Source organism: Gossypium raimondii, chromosome 1 (genome assembly GCF_025698545.1).
Source record: "Gossypium raimondii isolate GPD5lz chromosome 1, ASM2569854v1, whole genome shotgun sequence".
NCBI classification, from domain to species: Eukaryota; Viridiplantae; Streptophyta; class Magnoliopsida; order Malvales; family Malvaceae; genus Gossypium; species Gossypium raimondii.
In genome coordinates this window covers 3099530-3117675 of record NC_068565.1, presented here as the reverse complement: position 1 = coordinate 3117675, position 18146 = coordinate 3099530, and the positions used below count along the sequence as shown (strand labels likewise).

Here is an 18146-nt window from a genome sequence, read left to right as displayed (position 1 = left end):
TTCGTTTTAAGCAATTTAAATTTTTTTTATGTTTTTTTAACTTTCTTTCTTTTTTTTTTCCATTCTCTTCTACTCCTCCCTCTGTTTTTCTACCTTCTTTATTTCTTTTAACATACCAAGAAGTCGAATTAGTAGTGAACAAAGAAGCATGGTATGGGTTTATGGGTTTTGGTTATAGGCAAATGATGACAGTCGACTTCCTACTTCTTTTTTCATTGTCAATTTGACTTCCTAATATGTTAAAAGAAATGAGAAAGGTATGAAAACAGAGGGAGAAACAAAAGAGAATGAAAAAAAGAGAGGAAAGTTTAAAGAACATAAAAGAAAAAAAATTAAATTACTTAAAACGAAAAAATTATGGGGATCAATTGTATAATTTAACCTAAAATTTTGTTTGAAATGATGATTTAACGTGCCACATCAGCTTACCGCTACACCATTAACGACGATTAATGGCTCAGTGACTAAAATGTTACAACATGATAAGGTAAATGACTAAAACGTAACATTTCAAACATAAATGACTAAAACGTAACCTAAGGTAAACAAAAGTGACCATGGGTGTAGTTTACCCTTAAAAATGTTACCAAATTTGCTTCATGTCATCTACTTGTTTATGTTTAACAGTATATGCTCAAAGGAAAGAAAATAGAATAATACTTGGGATGTATATAGCATAAAAAATAATGAATGAATAATACAAGGAATAACTAAATTAATCCATAATTAGAATGGCTTGCTGCTGTCCCTGCAATTATTAGTATAAAGGCACACCACTGAAGCAGCAGCAGCAGCAGCAGCAGCAGCAGCAGCAGACATTCTAGCTATAGATCAAAATAATTTAGCCTTCCCTCCCACATGAAAACTATGGGTTATAAAATTCGTGCAACATCAGTCCATATTCCACCATAAATCATCTCCCGGAGGCATCTCTTTTAACAACCTTTCCAACTCCTTGAACGACAAATTTTTCATCAAAATCGAATCCCCCGGTCTCGAAGAAGTACTACTTCCGACCCCTGCAGCTGTCTGAACCCCGGCCTGTTCTTTCTTCTTTACTTGTTCCTCGTAAAACCGGCTTCTCAGCCTCGGCGGGTTGGTCGCAACCTTCGAATCTCTGCCGGTCAGCTCTTGTACAACTGACTTAAAGCTGGTGGCATCCGTCTGCACGTACTTGGTGTTGATGATCACAACTTTCATTGGCTGTCGACCATTCTCCATATCAAATGATAAAAAGGGTTTAAACAGGAAACGATAATATAGGATTGCTTTAAAGGGGTAGTGTTGGATCGCCGTGTGATTTTGGGGGTATATATAGAAGGTGATATTCAGAAGCAACTGAAACTTGTACGGACGTAGTAGTTCGAACTTGAAATCCTATGGCTATTAAAAGGATTTCGAAGCTAAAGCACATTAAGAGAGATGAGACCATTTGACCGCTATGTCTCTAAAGCAGTCTAGAAGGACCAAAACTTAAATATAAATTAGACAAAAAGTAATTTTTGATTGGGTCAAACGTATTTATTAATAAGGTCTATTTGTGCTCCTAATCCTTATACTTTTAGTATATTTGAAATTTAATCCCAAGTAACTCAGTCTGTCTAGTCTTTTGTCCAATTGAGTTCTGTTGAATTGGTTATATGGCATTTTAAAAGTAAACAAATTACTCATGTGATAATTTTACACGCATAAAAAATCAAATAAATAAATAAATATGTTGAATTTGGGATCAGAAGTTTCTTCCATACTGTTTTAGTTTTTTTTTTTTTAAAAGTGAGTAATTTTTCATTTAAAATGTCACATAATTCAATTTAGTGAAGGTTATTGGCAGGGCTCCGCCCCAAAATGGAAAATTTTTCATTTATGCTCTAAAATTTATAAATATTTAAGATAACATTGTACTTTACCCCTAAAAATGATAAAAATTAATTTAACCCTTTAAAAATTTTAAATATATAGATATTAAAATGATGAAATTATATTTTATAATAATAAAATATATAATTTAATTACAACCCTAAAAAATTTCTGAATTCACTCCTGTTGAATAATTTTATTTATTGGATTTCAATTATGAGAGAAATTGAATTATTGGAATTAAAAAAAAAACTAAATTTGGAATATGTAAAGAGAATGGGACCTAGAGCTATTAATAATGGGTAAAAAATTCAACGGCACATGACAGGAAATTGCACGTTCGAATGCATTGTATATGTACTATACGCATGGATATGAAAAGTCAGTCAAAGGCCACATGCAAACCATTGTGGACCTGTTTTGGCCCATTGTTATTGTGCGATCGTATAGTGTATTTGGGTTAAAATACTATTTAGTACTTGAAATTAGTTTCAATATTTAATTTAGTACCTTTTTTTCTAATTAGATATTTGTGCTTTTTTTTTCCAGTTAAGTACCTGAGTTTGGCTTCAATATTTAATTTGGTACCTAAACTACTTTTTACCCCAATTAAGTACTTATGTTTCTTTTACTAGAGCACATGTGTCTTTAAGCCACATGATGTCATTTGGTCTTAATACCAATTTAAATATTTAAACTAAACTCAAGTACTTAAGCAGGAGCTAGAGGTGATCATGGGTTGGGCTACCAGGCCTGGCCCGACAGCTCGCCCGAAAAATGTGAGGGTTTGGGTAAAAATATAGGCCCGAATTATGGGTTTGGGCAAAAAAATGAGGCCCGTTTAGACAACGGGCCGAGCCTTGGGTAAAACTTTTTTGGCCCGGGCCCAGCTCGAATTATATATTAAATATATATTTGTTTTAATCAAATATATATTTTTATATATATTTAATATGGGCCGAGCTGGGCCAAGCTTGGGCTTAGTAATTTTCTTTTGGGCCGGGCTTGGACAAATTTTTAAGCTCATATTTCGGGCCAGGCTAGACTCGGGCCTAGAAAATGAGCCTAAAATTTTGTCTGTGTCGGGCCGGGTTGATCACCTCTAGCAGGAGCGTAGCTAGGGGGCTGGCAGGGTCTCCTTTAAAATTTTGCCTGGTCTCCTTTAAAATTGTACTTTAGCCTCCTAAAAATGATAAAAATTTATGATGAAAATTTGATATAATCATTTAAAAATTATAAAGATATAGACTATTAAAATTGTGAAATTACATTTTTACTATCATAAAAATTTTCTGACTTTATTCCTGAAGAGAAGATACAAAAACTCGTAATTGACTATTGAAGCGAAATTAAAACGTGATGTATTAATCCGATATAATTTAACCTTCAATTCTGTGGTTGATGAAGGAAGAAAAAAATTGGACGTAGTAATGGTTGATCACGTCACGTAAATATGGTTGAAATTAACTGTTGCGAAAAAGATTAATCATTGTTGATTTTTCCTCAATAACGTCGTAATTTTTTTGTCGTGATTAATTTTGAGGTGACAAATTTTAATTTTTGTGATTATGATTGACAATTAACAGAGAAATGACGAGATTTAAAGACAAATGTAAACGTAAAAATAGAGTCTTTCACTGTCAAAATCGAGAAGAAATCCATGCTATTGGTTTAGGGGATGCATGTGAAACCTAATTGTTGTTATCCAAAAATGCTAAACAAAATCTTTAAATTTAATATCAAGTAACATGAAAGTGTGTATTATTATTGTGGTTGATATTCTAGTTATGTGTATAAGAATATATGGTCAAAATCTTGTACTTTTTGTTTTTCTTTCTTGAGAAATCAAAATTTTAGAAAAATAAAAGGGTCAAGAATCTTAAGTTAAGTGTGAGATGTTTGCACCCCATTATAAAGATTTCTTTGAACCTATATTTTTGGTATGGTCAATATTGGAAATGGAAATATAATAAATAAATTATGTCAGTCGGACTATAAATCTTGAAAGCTGCTTATGACATCATGGGTTACAAAACTTCGGATATGTAAAGGTCTTTTTTGGCTCTAATTAGCTTTTAAGGTTTAATTGTGTATATATATCTGGGTTTTTTTAAGTAATTAAATAAGTTTTTTTTTAAGATTTAGAGAAATAAGCCGATTTTTTAGAAAGTGTGTGAAAGCATGTTCAGCTGGAACTTTTGTTGACATGTTAGGAAAAGCGCGCCTAGCTGGACACGTTTTCTGAAAATTCCAAAGAAATCGCATCCAGCTGGGCGCGCTTTCCCTCACATGTCAGCAAAAGTTCATCCAGCTGAATGAGCTTTTCTACTAACTATGCAGAAAGCGCGTCCAGCTGGATGCGTTTTTCATACTCTCTCCTCAAAAATCGATCTATTTCTTTAAATCTTAAAAGAAAAAAAAACTCTATTTGACCCATTTAAAAAAAGGGCATATATGACTAATTTAACCTGTTTTTAACTGTAACTTTTATTTTTCCTTTAATTTTATAAAATTACAAATTTATTCCATGTTGTCTTAAAGAATAAATTGCCAACAAGCCAGTGGCAATCATATGGTTTTAAATTTGGTGGCATTTCCTTGTAAATTTTATTATTTTAATTAAAATATATAATTTTAACTAAAAATATCAAGATATATTTTGTTTACTAATTATTAATATGCAATTCACCTTTTTTTATTGTTAAATTAATTTTGCTTATATCAACAGGGCGAGGGCAGAAATTCTTTTTAAGGGTCGAAATAAAATTTTAATTTTAATAGTCTATGTCTTTATAATTTTAAAGGATTAAATTAAATTTTCAAAATTTTAAAGGGCCAAAGCATATAATTTTACCTTTACTAATTTAAAATTTAAAATTTTAACTAAAGAGTCAAAAAATAATTTTCCATTTTATAAGGGACCAGGGCGCCTACTAACCCTCCTTAGATTCGCCTTTGTATATCAACAACTCAACTTTCAAACCTAAAACATGAAAGTTTTTTGATAACCAATGAATATGGAACATGGCTTCACTCTCTCTCTCTTTCCATATAAGATTTTACTCAAATTCTTCAGGACACTAATCATTTAAGGCTAAAATATTAATAAATTTTCAAGAATATTCTAATAAAGGAAAAGCTTTACATGGAGTTGTTCACCTATAATAATAATAAAAGGTTTAATGATAAATTTGGCCAATAACGCTTTACATGTTTTGTCAAAATAGCCCTAAATGTATTTTTGAGCCTTTTTACCCATCAATTTTATTTTTTTCAAATTGCTTTTTTAAACAAATTTGATGAAAATAATAATGAGATGTAATCTATTACTTAGGTAACCCAATAAAATAGTTACATGTGAAAATAATAAAATAAATAAATCATACATGAAATTAAAAAATAACTCTTAATTTTAAAAAATACATGTAATTATCTAAAAAAGTTTCAAAATGAATGCACATATTTAGTATTTTTTATAAACCTCCGTAAACGAACATATGCATTCATTTTGAAATTATTTTTAGGTAATTAGGTTAATTTAATTTAAGAGTTATTTTATATTTATTTAATTTGGACTAATTTTTCAAAAGGATCTCTGGTTAGATATTTTCAAAGGTATTTGGTAAGTCATATATATGGTTGGTCCCAATTCTAGAGTGAATCATTTCAATTATTTTATTTAATAAAATTGTTCCTGGGATTAAAAACGATGTAGAGTCATTCAAAGGATAATTGATTTGGATTAAATTTTTTAAACTTGATTCCATGACTCAAGCTCTTAAATGTTTTTTTCTTGGGGAGGTTGAGCTTGTAATTAAAGGAAAACAAAAGATTTCCTTGAATCATTAATATTGTGCCAAGGTTGACCGCTGTTGGGACAACGACAACCCCTAACTTTTTGGCTTTTCGAATGGGTCATCCATCATTTTTATCACACATATAATAATATATAACAACGATGAAGAAAAAAAAAACATTTTGGTTGGAGGGGCTAAGATAAATTAAAATATAATTTGTTTGAGGGTTTAACCAAAAGAATCTATGATAAAGGCTAAATTGAATTGGTAAATTTTAAGCGGGCTAAAATTGCAATATCCGGGGCCAAGATCCCTCCTTACCTCTTTTGGATTGTTTATGTACATTAACTTTTACATCAATTTTAGGGTGATTTAATAAATAGTACAAGTTTAAGGGCTAAAAGAAACGAAAAATTAAATTGATGACTAAAATAACTTTCTTTTTAAAGTTAGAGGATGAAATAAATGCCTAATAGTATTGAATACACACTAATAGAAATTTTTTTATTTTACAAATAAAATTAAAAATAATGTAACGTGTTTCATTTATATATATATATATATATATATATATATAATTATCAATAGGAACCAATGTCAACAACCCCAATGCCAGACAGATGGATCCAGTTATGTACCGATGGTGCAGTTCAAGTAGACTCGATAACTACTGCAGCTGGGGGCATATTAAGGCATGGGAATGGGGAATGGATTATAGGATACAACAGATTCTTGTGTGAATGCTTTCTTGACGGGTTGGCTCTCATCCAAGATAGGCGATATGCTGGAGTGATGATTCAAATGGACAATATAGAGGTGGTCAATGCCATATAAGACCCTTCCTCGACGGTTTCGAACTCTACCTTAATTAGACAAATTCATCAACTATTGACGAATGTAGGACTTTAAGTTCTACAACACATTCTTCGAGAGATTAATAAAATTGCTGATTGCATTGCCAATGGTCTTTGATACAAGACAAGGTTTGAAGGTGTTTATGGAAATCCCGAAGGAGGATCTAATAAGCTCTTCCAATGCTAAAGCAGGTGAAAATGTTGCTCAAGAAATTATTGTATAATTAGTTTGTTTCAATATGTTGTCTTTTCAGAAAAAAAATGAAATGACAAGAAATGTGTGTAGGAAAATTAAATTAAAGTTTTTAAAGTGTTTTATTGGATTCATGCATGTGGCAATAATCCAAATCAGAAAAGAATTATGCATATATTATTAATCAACAATGAACGAATCATTTGGAAATAATAATAAAAAAACATTGTTATTTAAGGTAATATTTGTACCAATTGACAAAATCAATCAGTCATTGAGAAATGTTATGAATGCAAAGTTACCTTATCAATCACAATAACAATTATATAAAACAATCTTTGGCTATTATTTTTATTACAAAATATATAAACTTAATATTGCACCAAGAATTTGCAAAAAAAAAAAAAAAAGAGGAAATTATGATGAGAATTAAGGTATAAAAAGTAACCATAAAAAGACGTTTCCAATATCCCATTAATTAAGATAAAAATTTACTTCTCATATAAAAATTGGAAAGAAAATCACTGAAATTTTCAGCCAAAATCACTTAAAAAAACCCTTATAAGTAATGAAAATTTGTCGAATACACATTAAACACAAGCAGCAATTTTGCTGGCAATGGCTCACCAAAATATTTTTCCATGTATTTTCTTTTCAATTTTATTTTGTGTCTCTTCTACCGTAGCTCAAGGTGCAAGAACTTTCAACGTAAAATATTACGGTGCCATTGCCGATGGCCGAACAGACAATCGAAAGGTATTAATACGGTAACAATACTAGTCTATTTCTAAAATGTACATTTTTAAACTTTTTTTTTTATCGTTTGTATCTCTCTCAATTAATTTACATATTTTACACATTTTAGGCTTTTCTTCGAGCATGGATGGACGCTTGCGATCAGAAGGGAGTTTCCATAGTTTATATACCTAAAGGAGTTTACATGTTGGGATCAGTTGAATTTGCAGGTCCATGTAGAGGAGTTACAATGTTTTTTATGAAGGGAGATTTAAGGGCTCCAAGAGGAGCATTTTTGAATGTTGAGACATGGTTAGGGTTTCGATATGTTGATAATTTGATAATGAAAGGTGGTGGAACATTGGATGGTCAAGGACAATCTGCTTGGCCTTTCAATCAATGTCACAAGAACAATAATTGCCAGACTCTCCCAATTGTAAGTATAATTTTTAATTTTTTTTATTTGTGGGGTTTCTTTCTTGCTGATTTTCTTATTTTCACCGACTTCAATTGTTTTGGTTTTGATTCAAAAGTTTTGAAAATTCCCCCATAATATTTTTGAAATTGTATGGCTTTATCAAAGTAATCATACCTTTAGTATACCACAATATAATTTCAACCATAATGAAAACTTTTAATCTCTTTTAGAATTAAATTCCTTAAATATTTCTGTTATACTCGGATGGAATTAGAGGTATCCGTAGCTTGGGCCTTAACAAAATTTTGGGCTTGTTTAATAGGTTCAGGCCTGACCCGACTTGAAAAATAGACCTAAAATAAGGAATGTTTTGATACTTACTCCAAGTTATTGATACCCTCGGGCATGATATCGATACTGTTGTGAAAGGTATCGATACTTTGTTAAGGGTATCGATACATTCGAGTCAAATTCGGGCCTGAGCTAAAAACCCTGTTTGAGGTTCGGCCTGTTTTCTAAATGGACCTTTCTTATCCTAAACCCATTTTTTTGCTTATATTTTTGGGTAACCCTTTCATTTTTATATTTGGGCCAAACTGAGTGACTCGACCCATAGATAGATTTAGGTAGTATTGGCAATGGAAATGAATCCCTTAAATTGTTTTTGGGTTTTTTTTTTTTTAAATCTAACAATCTTATTTATTTCAATTTCAGTCTGTCAAATTTGATTTTGTGACAAATTCTAGGATTAAATCCATAAGATCAATCCACAGCAAGAATGCTCATTTCTCATTTTTCGGATGCACCAATATAAATATTTCAAATGTTGAATTATTAGCACCAGATTACAGCCCCAACACAGATGGAATCAAGATGGGGAGTTCATCCAACATTCGAATTTCCTACTCGAAAATAAGCACCGGAGATGACTGCATAGCCATCCTCTCCAATACTTCCAACATCGATATCTCTAACGTTTACTGTGGCCCCGGACATGGTATTAGTATCGGAAGCCTAGGCAAGTACACAAATGAGAAGAACGTTAATGGCGTCTCCGTTAGGAAGTGTACATTGAATGGAACAGACAATGGTATTCGAATTAAATCATGGGAATCTCCCATTTCAATCACTGCTTCAAATTTCTTATTTCAAGATATTTTCATGTACAATGTTCGAAACCCGATCATTATTGACCAGACATATTGCCCTCATCCTCCATGCAATCGACAGGTAAATAAATATATATATACAATATATTGATCCAAATTTCATTAATATTGAATGAATTAACCTTGTTTTTTTTAAAAAATCTTTCAGACAGCCTCTCATGTTCAAATTCGAGATGTTACGTATAGGAACATATTTGGAACTTCGAGTTCTGAGATTGCAGTTTCTATGCAATGTAGCAAAAAATTCCCATGCAAAAACATAGTGATGACAGACATCAAATTTGGTCATCATGGAACTAAAAAGTCTTTGAAATCTTATTGTTCATATGTTAATGGTCGATCCTTTGGACGACAATATCCTCCTCCTTGCTTTTAGTTTGATTCTTTACGATCTTTGATGCAAATTTTAATTTCTGGTCCTACTCTTTGCTGCAAAATTTTAGTAAATATGGCATCTACCTTGTTCCAACTTTTTTTTATAATAAAAAAAAGCTTATTTGTGATTATCATTTGGGTTTTTTAGTTGAATTTTTTAACCATTAAATAGATTGTTATGAATTTATTAATATAATAAAATTTTATATATATTTCAGCAAAAATTAAAGCAAATTATACTGACCCACGTCAATTTATAAAGTCGAAGCCGCCTGAGTATGGTTGAATGAAGGTGAGTGCTGGATGTTAGAATTCTGAGATTGTTGTTGCAGGTGGAGTCGAATGTGACCATGAATATTGGGTGTTGCTCAGGGACAATGACGGAGCTGTGGGGTATTTTGGATGGGCTCCAAATTGCATGAAGGAAGTAATCCTTAGGACAGATAGTAAAGAAACTATTCAAAAAATTCAAGTAACTGGAAAGAAGTAGGATTGCTTGGTAATGGTCTGCGCAATTAAGGACCTACTTCAGCAAGGTTGGACGATACAATTAATACATGTGTTCAGAGAAGGCAATAAGATAACTAATGGTTTTGCAAAGATGACTTTCTTAAGATTATTAGGTAAAAGAATATTCAAATACCTACCGAATGAAATCCTTCGAGTACTACATGATGAATTTCATAATGCAATATAATTTACCATAGGATTACTTTGGTTTAATCTTTGTTTGTACCAAAAAAAGTTAAAAAGAAGTTAAATTGTATATGCAATAATTTTAAAATTATCATATTGGAAACAATCTAATTAATATGGTAAACCATTAATTTCATTTAATCAACTTACAATTTTGGTACAATCTTCTCTAATATTTTCTGTATATTCTAATTTGAGTATTACAAGTTTTTTTTGGTAAAATAAAATAGATGAAATAATTTAACTACACGATAATTTTCTCGAGCAGAGTGACACTTGCTTAGATTATAAGAGAAAATGTTAACATCTCTCTATATCGAATCTTTATTAAAGACATTATTTTAACCACCATTGAAGTCTCCAACTATTTTATATTAATCTTAAAGCATAAAGAGATTTCAAAAGATATAACAAAATAAATGAGATATTATTACTATTTTCATTTTCATTAACGCCTACCTTAAGCTAATCGCTTCATAATTTATGATATTTTCAAAGTGATCTTTAACTCGAATTCTCCTAAATCTCAAACATTTGTATTTTTGGAATTCATATGGCATACCTGATGAGTATATAGGATTACTAAATATACAAATTTTTTTTTAAATTAAGCATATTCATGTCAATCACCACCCTAACTCGATACGTTCGGCTTAATTTTGGTCAGGTTTGGATAAGAATTTTACATTTCAATTCGATTCGATTTTCAATTTGAATAATAATAAAATTATATAAAATATCAATTAAAAATATTTTTTAATATTTTATTAATTTTTAATAGTAAAACGAGCTTTTTAGACAAATGGGCTTGAGCTTAAAAAAATTTTTGAAACTAAATCTCAACCTATGGCCATGAACACCTCTAGTCACCACCCTACCCAACATTGCAATCTGGGTACAAAATCTTTGGTTCCACAACCAGTTAGAGCATACTTAAAACAAATTCCACCCAAATCCGAAAGATGATTCAGACAAAAAAAACCCCTAAAAATATGCTTAAGCAAAATTGAAAGTTTGATTTGAATTAAGCCTTGAACAAAAATTTTTGACCATGGCCTAACCGAACCCAATTATATATTTAAATATAATCATTTTTTAAAAGAGAATGAGCGAAAATATCTTATTTAGGTCCAACTAAAATTTATCTCGACCCAACCCAACCAATGAATAGAAAAACTAGCGGCAAACTAGCTCGAGATGACATTGTCAAAACAAAACGATGGAATAAGATTAAGTGAAAAAAAATCTCAAGGTCAAACTTCAAACCGAAGCATAATCACAATATATTCTGTCAAAAACAAAAATGCAACAGTCGCGAATGGAAAAAGATGGAAATGAAAAAACGGAGGGAAAGTTTTTTTTACTATCCCTAAACACAACAAAGTTTCTCTCTATTGGGAAATCATCCAGTTCCATCCATGGATCTCAAAAAAACTTGGTTAATCGATTAAACCAATGTTGGACGGGCAACTCGCGGCCTCACGGGTGTCTTCGAAGGACTTACCCTAAAAATCAAGAGTATAAACATTGTAACATTAGCTTTATTAGTGACAAGAATGGAATTTAGAGTAACAAGTCTGGAGACATTACCTGAGAGGCTGGGTTCCTAGCACCATTCCACTACAATTCAGTGCGACTATGGCACTTTCCGCCTATTTGTAAGAGCGGAAAACTAATCAGTCTCGGATAAATCGCAAATCATAATGCCAAGAAATTATTAATTGGGAAACAAATATTAGAACCGGGTTCCAAGCACCATATATGTAAATATGGTGCCACAAATATTCCATTTCATGCTGATTATTCTATCACATAAATATACAGATGAATGATGGTTACATATCCATTGCAAAACCAAGGTGTGATATACAGATGAATGATAGTTTGGTCATGCAACATTTTGCTATAAAATCTATAAAGATGCTGCAATATTTTAATTAATTGCAATAGAAGTCATTCAACTCTTACGACAAGCAAAAAGGAAGAAAACGCTTATTGGAATATTATATATGTCAATCAAAGGTGTAGAGTTGTCCACAACTGCTTAGTAACTTCTATTAAGAATCTAACGACTAACATTCCAAAAACGACAAACGACATAAAACTGAAGGAAAATCAGGATAGAAACTTCTCTATTTAGATGATCCAGGGCAAAGCCAAAGAGTTCCAAGAAAAGCATTAATTGAATAAACCTAAAATTACATACATCAGAAGTGAGATGGAGAATACATGCGTAAAACCTAAATTATATATAAAGAATGCTCGGTACGTAACTACATCTTCACCACTCTAATTAGTCAATAATGGTGCAATGCGTGACATGAGTTGCTCAAAATCTACAAAAATCCTCTCTAGGAAAACAGAAGTTACTGGATTTAAACCCAAAGACAAATAAAATCATTGAATTGTCTAAAGTCATATGATTCTATTCAATAAAGCAAAACAGAAACTATAAAAAATATAACTATTCCTGCTACTCTATCCAAGAATAATTTTCAATTGACTTGTTAGGAAAGACATGTCGACATGTAACAAAACTTCAAGCAAAGGCTACAGAATAACATGCTCAAACTCAGGATAATGTAGCACACTCTTTTTTGTTATTTGGTAAATAATAGATAACAGTTCCCGGAGATCAGCAACTAATTTCAGAGAATTTGATGGCTGAGGTCAAGATTATTGCTTCTTAAAGACACGGCCCAAAAACTAACACCACATTGGCAAAGTCATAGGCTAAAAATGTGAAATTTTTTGAAAAGGCCATGAAAGATCATATAGTCAATAGCCTCAACATAATTAACTGGCATAATTTCAGGTAATTTGCTAATGCTATTATTAAATGGCTGTAACAAATCTGGATAAAGATAAAAGACTTGTTCCAAGAAGAACTCATGTTTATATAGAATTGATTTAATCTACTAATCATTTCTATTTTAATGTAAATATCTTGAAGACATGAAGGGAAGTTTTCACTCAAAGAGGCACACAAATAGCAGTAATATTTTGCACGAGTTCGCATAATATGGCGGCAGATGTTTTTATGTTTTAATAAGGGCGAGAAAGAGGAGTGAAGTTGAAAAAGGAAACTATGAAGCAAAGCAAAAATATATTCAAAGTTAAGAAAGAAGGCTGATTACATATTACTTCTTTTCAAGCATATAAGGAGAAACTAGCATGGCTACATTTGCGCAAATAGTTTGCAATGAGATGCAGATGACATATTAGAAATAAATTTAACAACATAGGATAGCCTTCAAAGTAACATGAACTTACCATGGCAAATTCAACAAAAGCAATTCGGGTTGAATGAACATTATCCCCCAAAAGCCTCAATCGAGTGACCTGAGAATTAAAAGAAAATTGGTGTCAACCTCCAGTAAAAAATAAAAAGAAAAGAGGCACGCATGGTGTCGATTCAATACTAACCTCACCACAGGCTGATTCGAAGAAATTCTTCACTTCAGCTTGGGAAACCTTCAATCAAAGTAAGAATGCTCCACGGGATTAGTTAAACTATGTTACACAAATAATGTAAATGCTTGTGATAAAGTCCAGAACACGGGGGTTACCTTCTTGTCAATATTTGTACAATAAACCGTCCTGGTACACATTTCCCTTTCATCTTCTGACTGCAATTGTAGTTAATCAACAGTGAGTCTAGAAAGCAAACTATAGATAATCTCCAATAGCTAACAGTGATATGTTATTGGATAAATGAAGCTGTACGCAAAACTGAGATGACTAAGAGCCAGAAAGTTATTCATCCATACCCTAGGTAGAAATGTGGGGTTCACGGGAAGGATGGCCGTTTTCGAAGGCAAGACCCTAACTGGATAAAACCCTAGCATTATCCCATTAAGGTTCAAAGCAGCTCGTGCACCTTCTGTGAAAACAAATTATATATAAAACATTACATGTAAATAAATGTACATTGATTTTTAAAACAAAAGGTTCATATTCAGTTGATAAAAGCTACTGACCTTCATCTGCGAATTCCACAAATGCAAACCGAAGAACTGAATGTGGATCACCACAAACTCGGCAATCAACAACCTTCAACAATAATTTCCAAACCACTTCAGAAACTTGGCATTTTATTTAGGCTATAAATGAAGAACCATGCCTAAATAAGATAAAAAAAAATGGGAAACACGGAATCTTGCAAATATCACAGAGAGATCTCAATAGATCAAATCATCGAGATGATAAAGCAACATTATAACAAAAACTTTAAAGCCGGCATTTTAACTTACTTGTCCACAATTACTAAATAAGCCAGCAAGTTGCTCTTCAGTAACCTGAAAGAAATGAATTTTACAAGTGACTTCGCCAAATCATAATGAGACCGAAAAAAAAAAAAAAAGAGAATCACCTTTAAAACTTACATTCTGATCAATATCAGAAACATATACTGTTTGCCTAATACTATCATCTCGTTGAGCTCGAAAAGCTTTACCATTAAGCCTTCTTCTACCTTGGTTGGAGTTATTTCTCCTCTGAAAAACACAACTATAACCATTTACCAAATGTAACCAAGGGAAACTAAAGAACAAATGCAATACAAGTACATGTCAATATTGAGTTTAACTTAATCCCCAGATATGACAAGCAGAGGAAGAAAAACTAATATGACAAGCAGAGGAAGAAAAACTAACTCTAATTGTATAAATGTCAATCAAATTAAAAAATTAAACAATAATAAATGTTAACAAAACAAAACAGCATCAATCCAAAGGGGGGAAAATTAATCAAAAACCAGTTCAAAATGAAGAATTGGATAAGCAAAGACAGGAATCAGACAACAAGTTTAAACCAATTTGGATTAGCTATGCAATCAAAATCATATCAAACCCAAAACCCTGACGGAAAAAGATGAACATTACCAAAAAACAACAAATAAAAATGAGCGAACACCCATAATTAAGAACATAGAATTAAGCAAAAAATGCAATTCAATTGAAGGAAAAAGAATACCCTTCTGTTGGAGAAATTCTCATTTCCAACTGATTTGTTACCAACAGGCACCTGATTAAATTTGCCATCATTTTTGGTCTGATTTTGTTGATAAGAAGATGGGAAAAATTCTTTGGCCAAAGGATTCAACTTTGTGAACATATCAACCAGGTTTTGGACATTGAATTCCTTTGATTCTGATTTGGGTGTTTCCACCACCAAACTGTTCTTGTCATTAGCAGCTGCGGCTACTAGCGCTGCCTCACCTGACTTGTCAGCAACTGCAGCCATAGAATGAAAACCCCAACCCCACAAGGAAAAATAAAAAAGAAAACAATCAGAGGAAAATGGCAATTTGATTTTGTAAATTTATTCCCTTTATATCTTCCTCCTTTCTTACTACAGAGCAAAAAGAAGTTGAGAGCTTTAGAGAATAACAATTAAGATGGTTGATGCCTAATAATACATACCCATTGGACTAGAAATGTAAATAAAGGAGAAAATGCATTTTTTTCTTTTTTGTGATCTAATTAAATTGACAAATATTTCAAATTAAAAAAAAATCGAGAGAGAAGGAAAAAATTAGGGTTTTTGGTGGAAATGGTAGAAATGATATCCATGATCAAACAAAACGGAAAACATAGAGAAAAGAACAGACCATTCTTTTTTAATATTTTTGTTTAAAATATAATATTTTCAGTTAGTTTGTATATTATCCTTATTCTTAGAACCAGATTGTTTTTTTAAAATATAATTAATTAATTTTAAAATAGATTTTAAAATTTGAAACTATGTAAAAAGTTAAAACAAATTTTTATTTTTAATTTAATTAATTATCAACTTATTAACAAATTTTATGTCGGATTTTGTGTGTGATCATATTCAACTCCTACTTTTCTGGGTAGTTAAGATTACATATTTTCATTTTAAAAGTTCAATATTTTAAAATATTTTAACTTTGAAATTTTTTCAAACAAAATCAAACAAAAATCTTTTATAATTTTTTATTTATGTTAATTAATTAGCTTAGTTTTTAAATTTGGATTAAATATTTAATATTTTTCTCTCATGTATTTTTTAATTTAATTATTTGTAATTTTGTGATTATTTTACTTAAACAAACGGAAAATGTATTTGTCACGTGTACATTTTAACTTTACCAACGTATGGTATTAAACTCGAATAAGAACAACTCAAAAAATACTAGAGATTTTAACTTTGCCAATGTGCGATATTAAACTCGAGGATTAACAACAATGAGAACAATAAAAATCTATTATTCAAGCATGGAATGTTATACAAATGAGTATTTTTGATAATTAATTACCTTACTTTTATCTTATAGAACTTGTAACTACCATGCATAATTGTTACATACTGAGACTTTAACTCTGTCAATATATTAGTGCAGCTTTAGACATATGACCTTAGACTCAAGTCTTATGTTAACATATGTTTAAGCTTTTTATCCAACTCGAAACCAAGAAAGCTAGTAATAACAGACCCGTGCTAGAAGTGTTACTGCTCAAGTATGCATGTTGTACAAAGAAGAGAGAGGTGACTCCTATTTATAGGTCAAGTCCCTTCGATCCTACAATTAATGATTATTTACAACAGGCAACCTAGGCCATATCTATAGAATGATGTACAATTGTATACATGTCTATCATAACCTGGATTATTTTAGAGCTTTCGGAATGTTTTACTCGATTCCAATCCTTTCCTTAGGCTTCCGGATTTTTCTAAGACTTTTAGGCTCTTCCAACTCATTTTAGAATTACCAACCACATTTTGGGAACATTTGGACTCTTCTCTCTCGAGTAGGCCATGTTTCGGATTTGTTATGCCTGAGGGGGGGGGGGCTCCCTAAGCACTTAATAGCTTCCATTTGCACTTGAGGAGGCCTCTATCTGCATTTGGAGGGGGGCTAACCGTGACTCAATTGTCATGTGTGGGTCTTTAGTCCCATCACTATACGAAATTGTCATGTGTGGGCTTAATTCAATGACTAGATTTTGTTTAACTTATTTCGATTATTCGTTTATCTATACGTTGCAATCATTTGACTCTGCTTTATTGTTGCCCGAGTATGTATTTACACCTTTGGTTATGCTTATGATTGTACTATAATTATACCCTACTTGTATTTTCATTGTAGTTGTACCAGTAAATAATGACTACAAAAGCATTTCACCAAATTAATACATACTTTTTCACATCAAAATGGTGCATTTAAAATTTTATTTTCGAAAAAAATGGGTGTAATTGTTTTCTTTAATGTTATAAATTTAATAAATTAAAAAAATAGGTTGTAATTATTGTGATGTATTTAGTGCTTGGTCTAATGTGGAGAAGAAATTATTTATTGTAATTTTGGTGTATTTGACAATTTGGTTACCTTAAAGTAATGGTGATGTTTGTCTTGAAATTCCAATGCTCCAATAAAGGTCTATTTTAATTTTTCTTTTTACAAAAACAATATTATTCCACTTTTTATTGTTGACAGTAAAGTGTAACTAAAGGTGACGCATTTATCTTATTTATTTAAATTATCCCAATATTTAAAGATATATATATACATCACTAAATATATAATAAACCATTATTGATTAAAAATGCTTAATATAATAATTTAAAATTAAAAAAGATAAATCATTAATAATGTTATCAAATTTGTACTATTTTACTAATATTATTATCCGTATTCGATACTGGATCATTCATAGTATTACCATACCTTCCCTATTTATATCGGGTTGGTTATTCGTTAGCACAGATTTAGTTTATGATATGTTTGGAAGCCCTCGTCCAAATGAGTGAGTATTTTACAGAGAGCCGACAATGAATTCCATTAATAACTGGCTGTTTTGATTCTTTGGAACAACTCAATGAATTTAATAGATCTTTTTAGGAGGACCCAATGACCATAGATCGAACCTATCCAATTTTGACAGTGCGATAGTTGGCTGTTCACGGACTAGCTGTACCTACCATTTCTTTTTTGGGGTTAATATCAACAATGCAATTCATCCAACGATAAACCTAATTCAAATTAATTATAGAGCTATGATACAATCAAACCCGAACAAACAAAATGTT

At 31.3% G+C, this 18146-nt stretch overlaps 3 protein-coding genes across 3 annotated transcripts; 1 reads left to right on the top strand and 2 right to left on the bottom strand.

Moving 5' to 3' along the window:
• Positions 1–649: 649 nt before the first annotated feature.
• Positions 650–1432, bottom strand: LOC105787155 (VQ motif-containing protein 1). Its single transcript, XM_012613598.2, has one exon. It carries the CDS (start codon positions 1219–1221, stop codon positions 892–894), a length of 330 nt encoding a protein of 109 aa, XP_012469052.1. The 5' UTR covers positions 1222–1432; the 3' UTR covers positions 650–891.
• A 4816-nt stretch (positions 1433–6248) lies between these two features.
• On the top strand, positions 6249–9399 carry LOC105786645 (exopolygalacturonase). The gene is made up of 6 exons (XM_012613158.2): positions 6249–6470; positions 6556–6700; positions 7387–7457; positions 7567–7872; positions 8569–9084; positions 9172–9399. Exons 1-6 carry the CDS (start codon positions 6249–6251, stop codon positions 9397–9399), a joined length of 1488 nt encoding a protein of 495 aa, XP_012468612.2.
• Positions 9400–11297: 1898 nt separating this feature from the next.
• On the bottom strand, positions 11298–15635 carry LOC105775965 (polyadenylate-binding protein-interacting protein 9). Its single transcript, XM_012598449.2, has 10 exons — positions 15069–15635; positions 14480–14590; positions 14348–14392; positions 14075–14147; positions 13865–13977; positions 13664–13723; positions 13521–13568; positions 13368–13436; positions 11685–11746; positions 11298–11599 (listed from the first exon to the last, which is right to left on the bottom strand). Exons 1-10 carry the CDS (start codon positions 15336–15338, stop codon positions 11542–11544), a joined length of 909 nt encoding a protein of 302 aa, XP_012453903.1. The 5' UTR covers positions 15339–15635; the 3' UTR covers positions 11298–11541.
• Positions 15636–18146: the final 2511 nt, after the last annotated feature.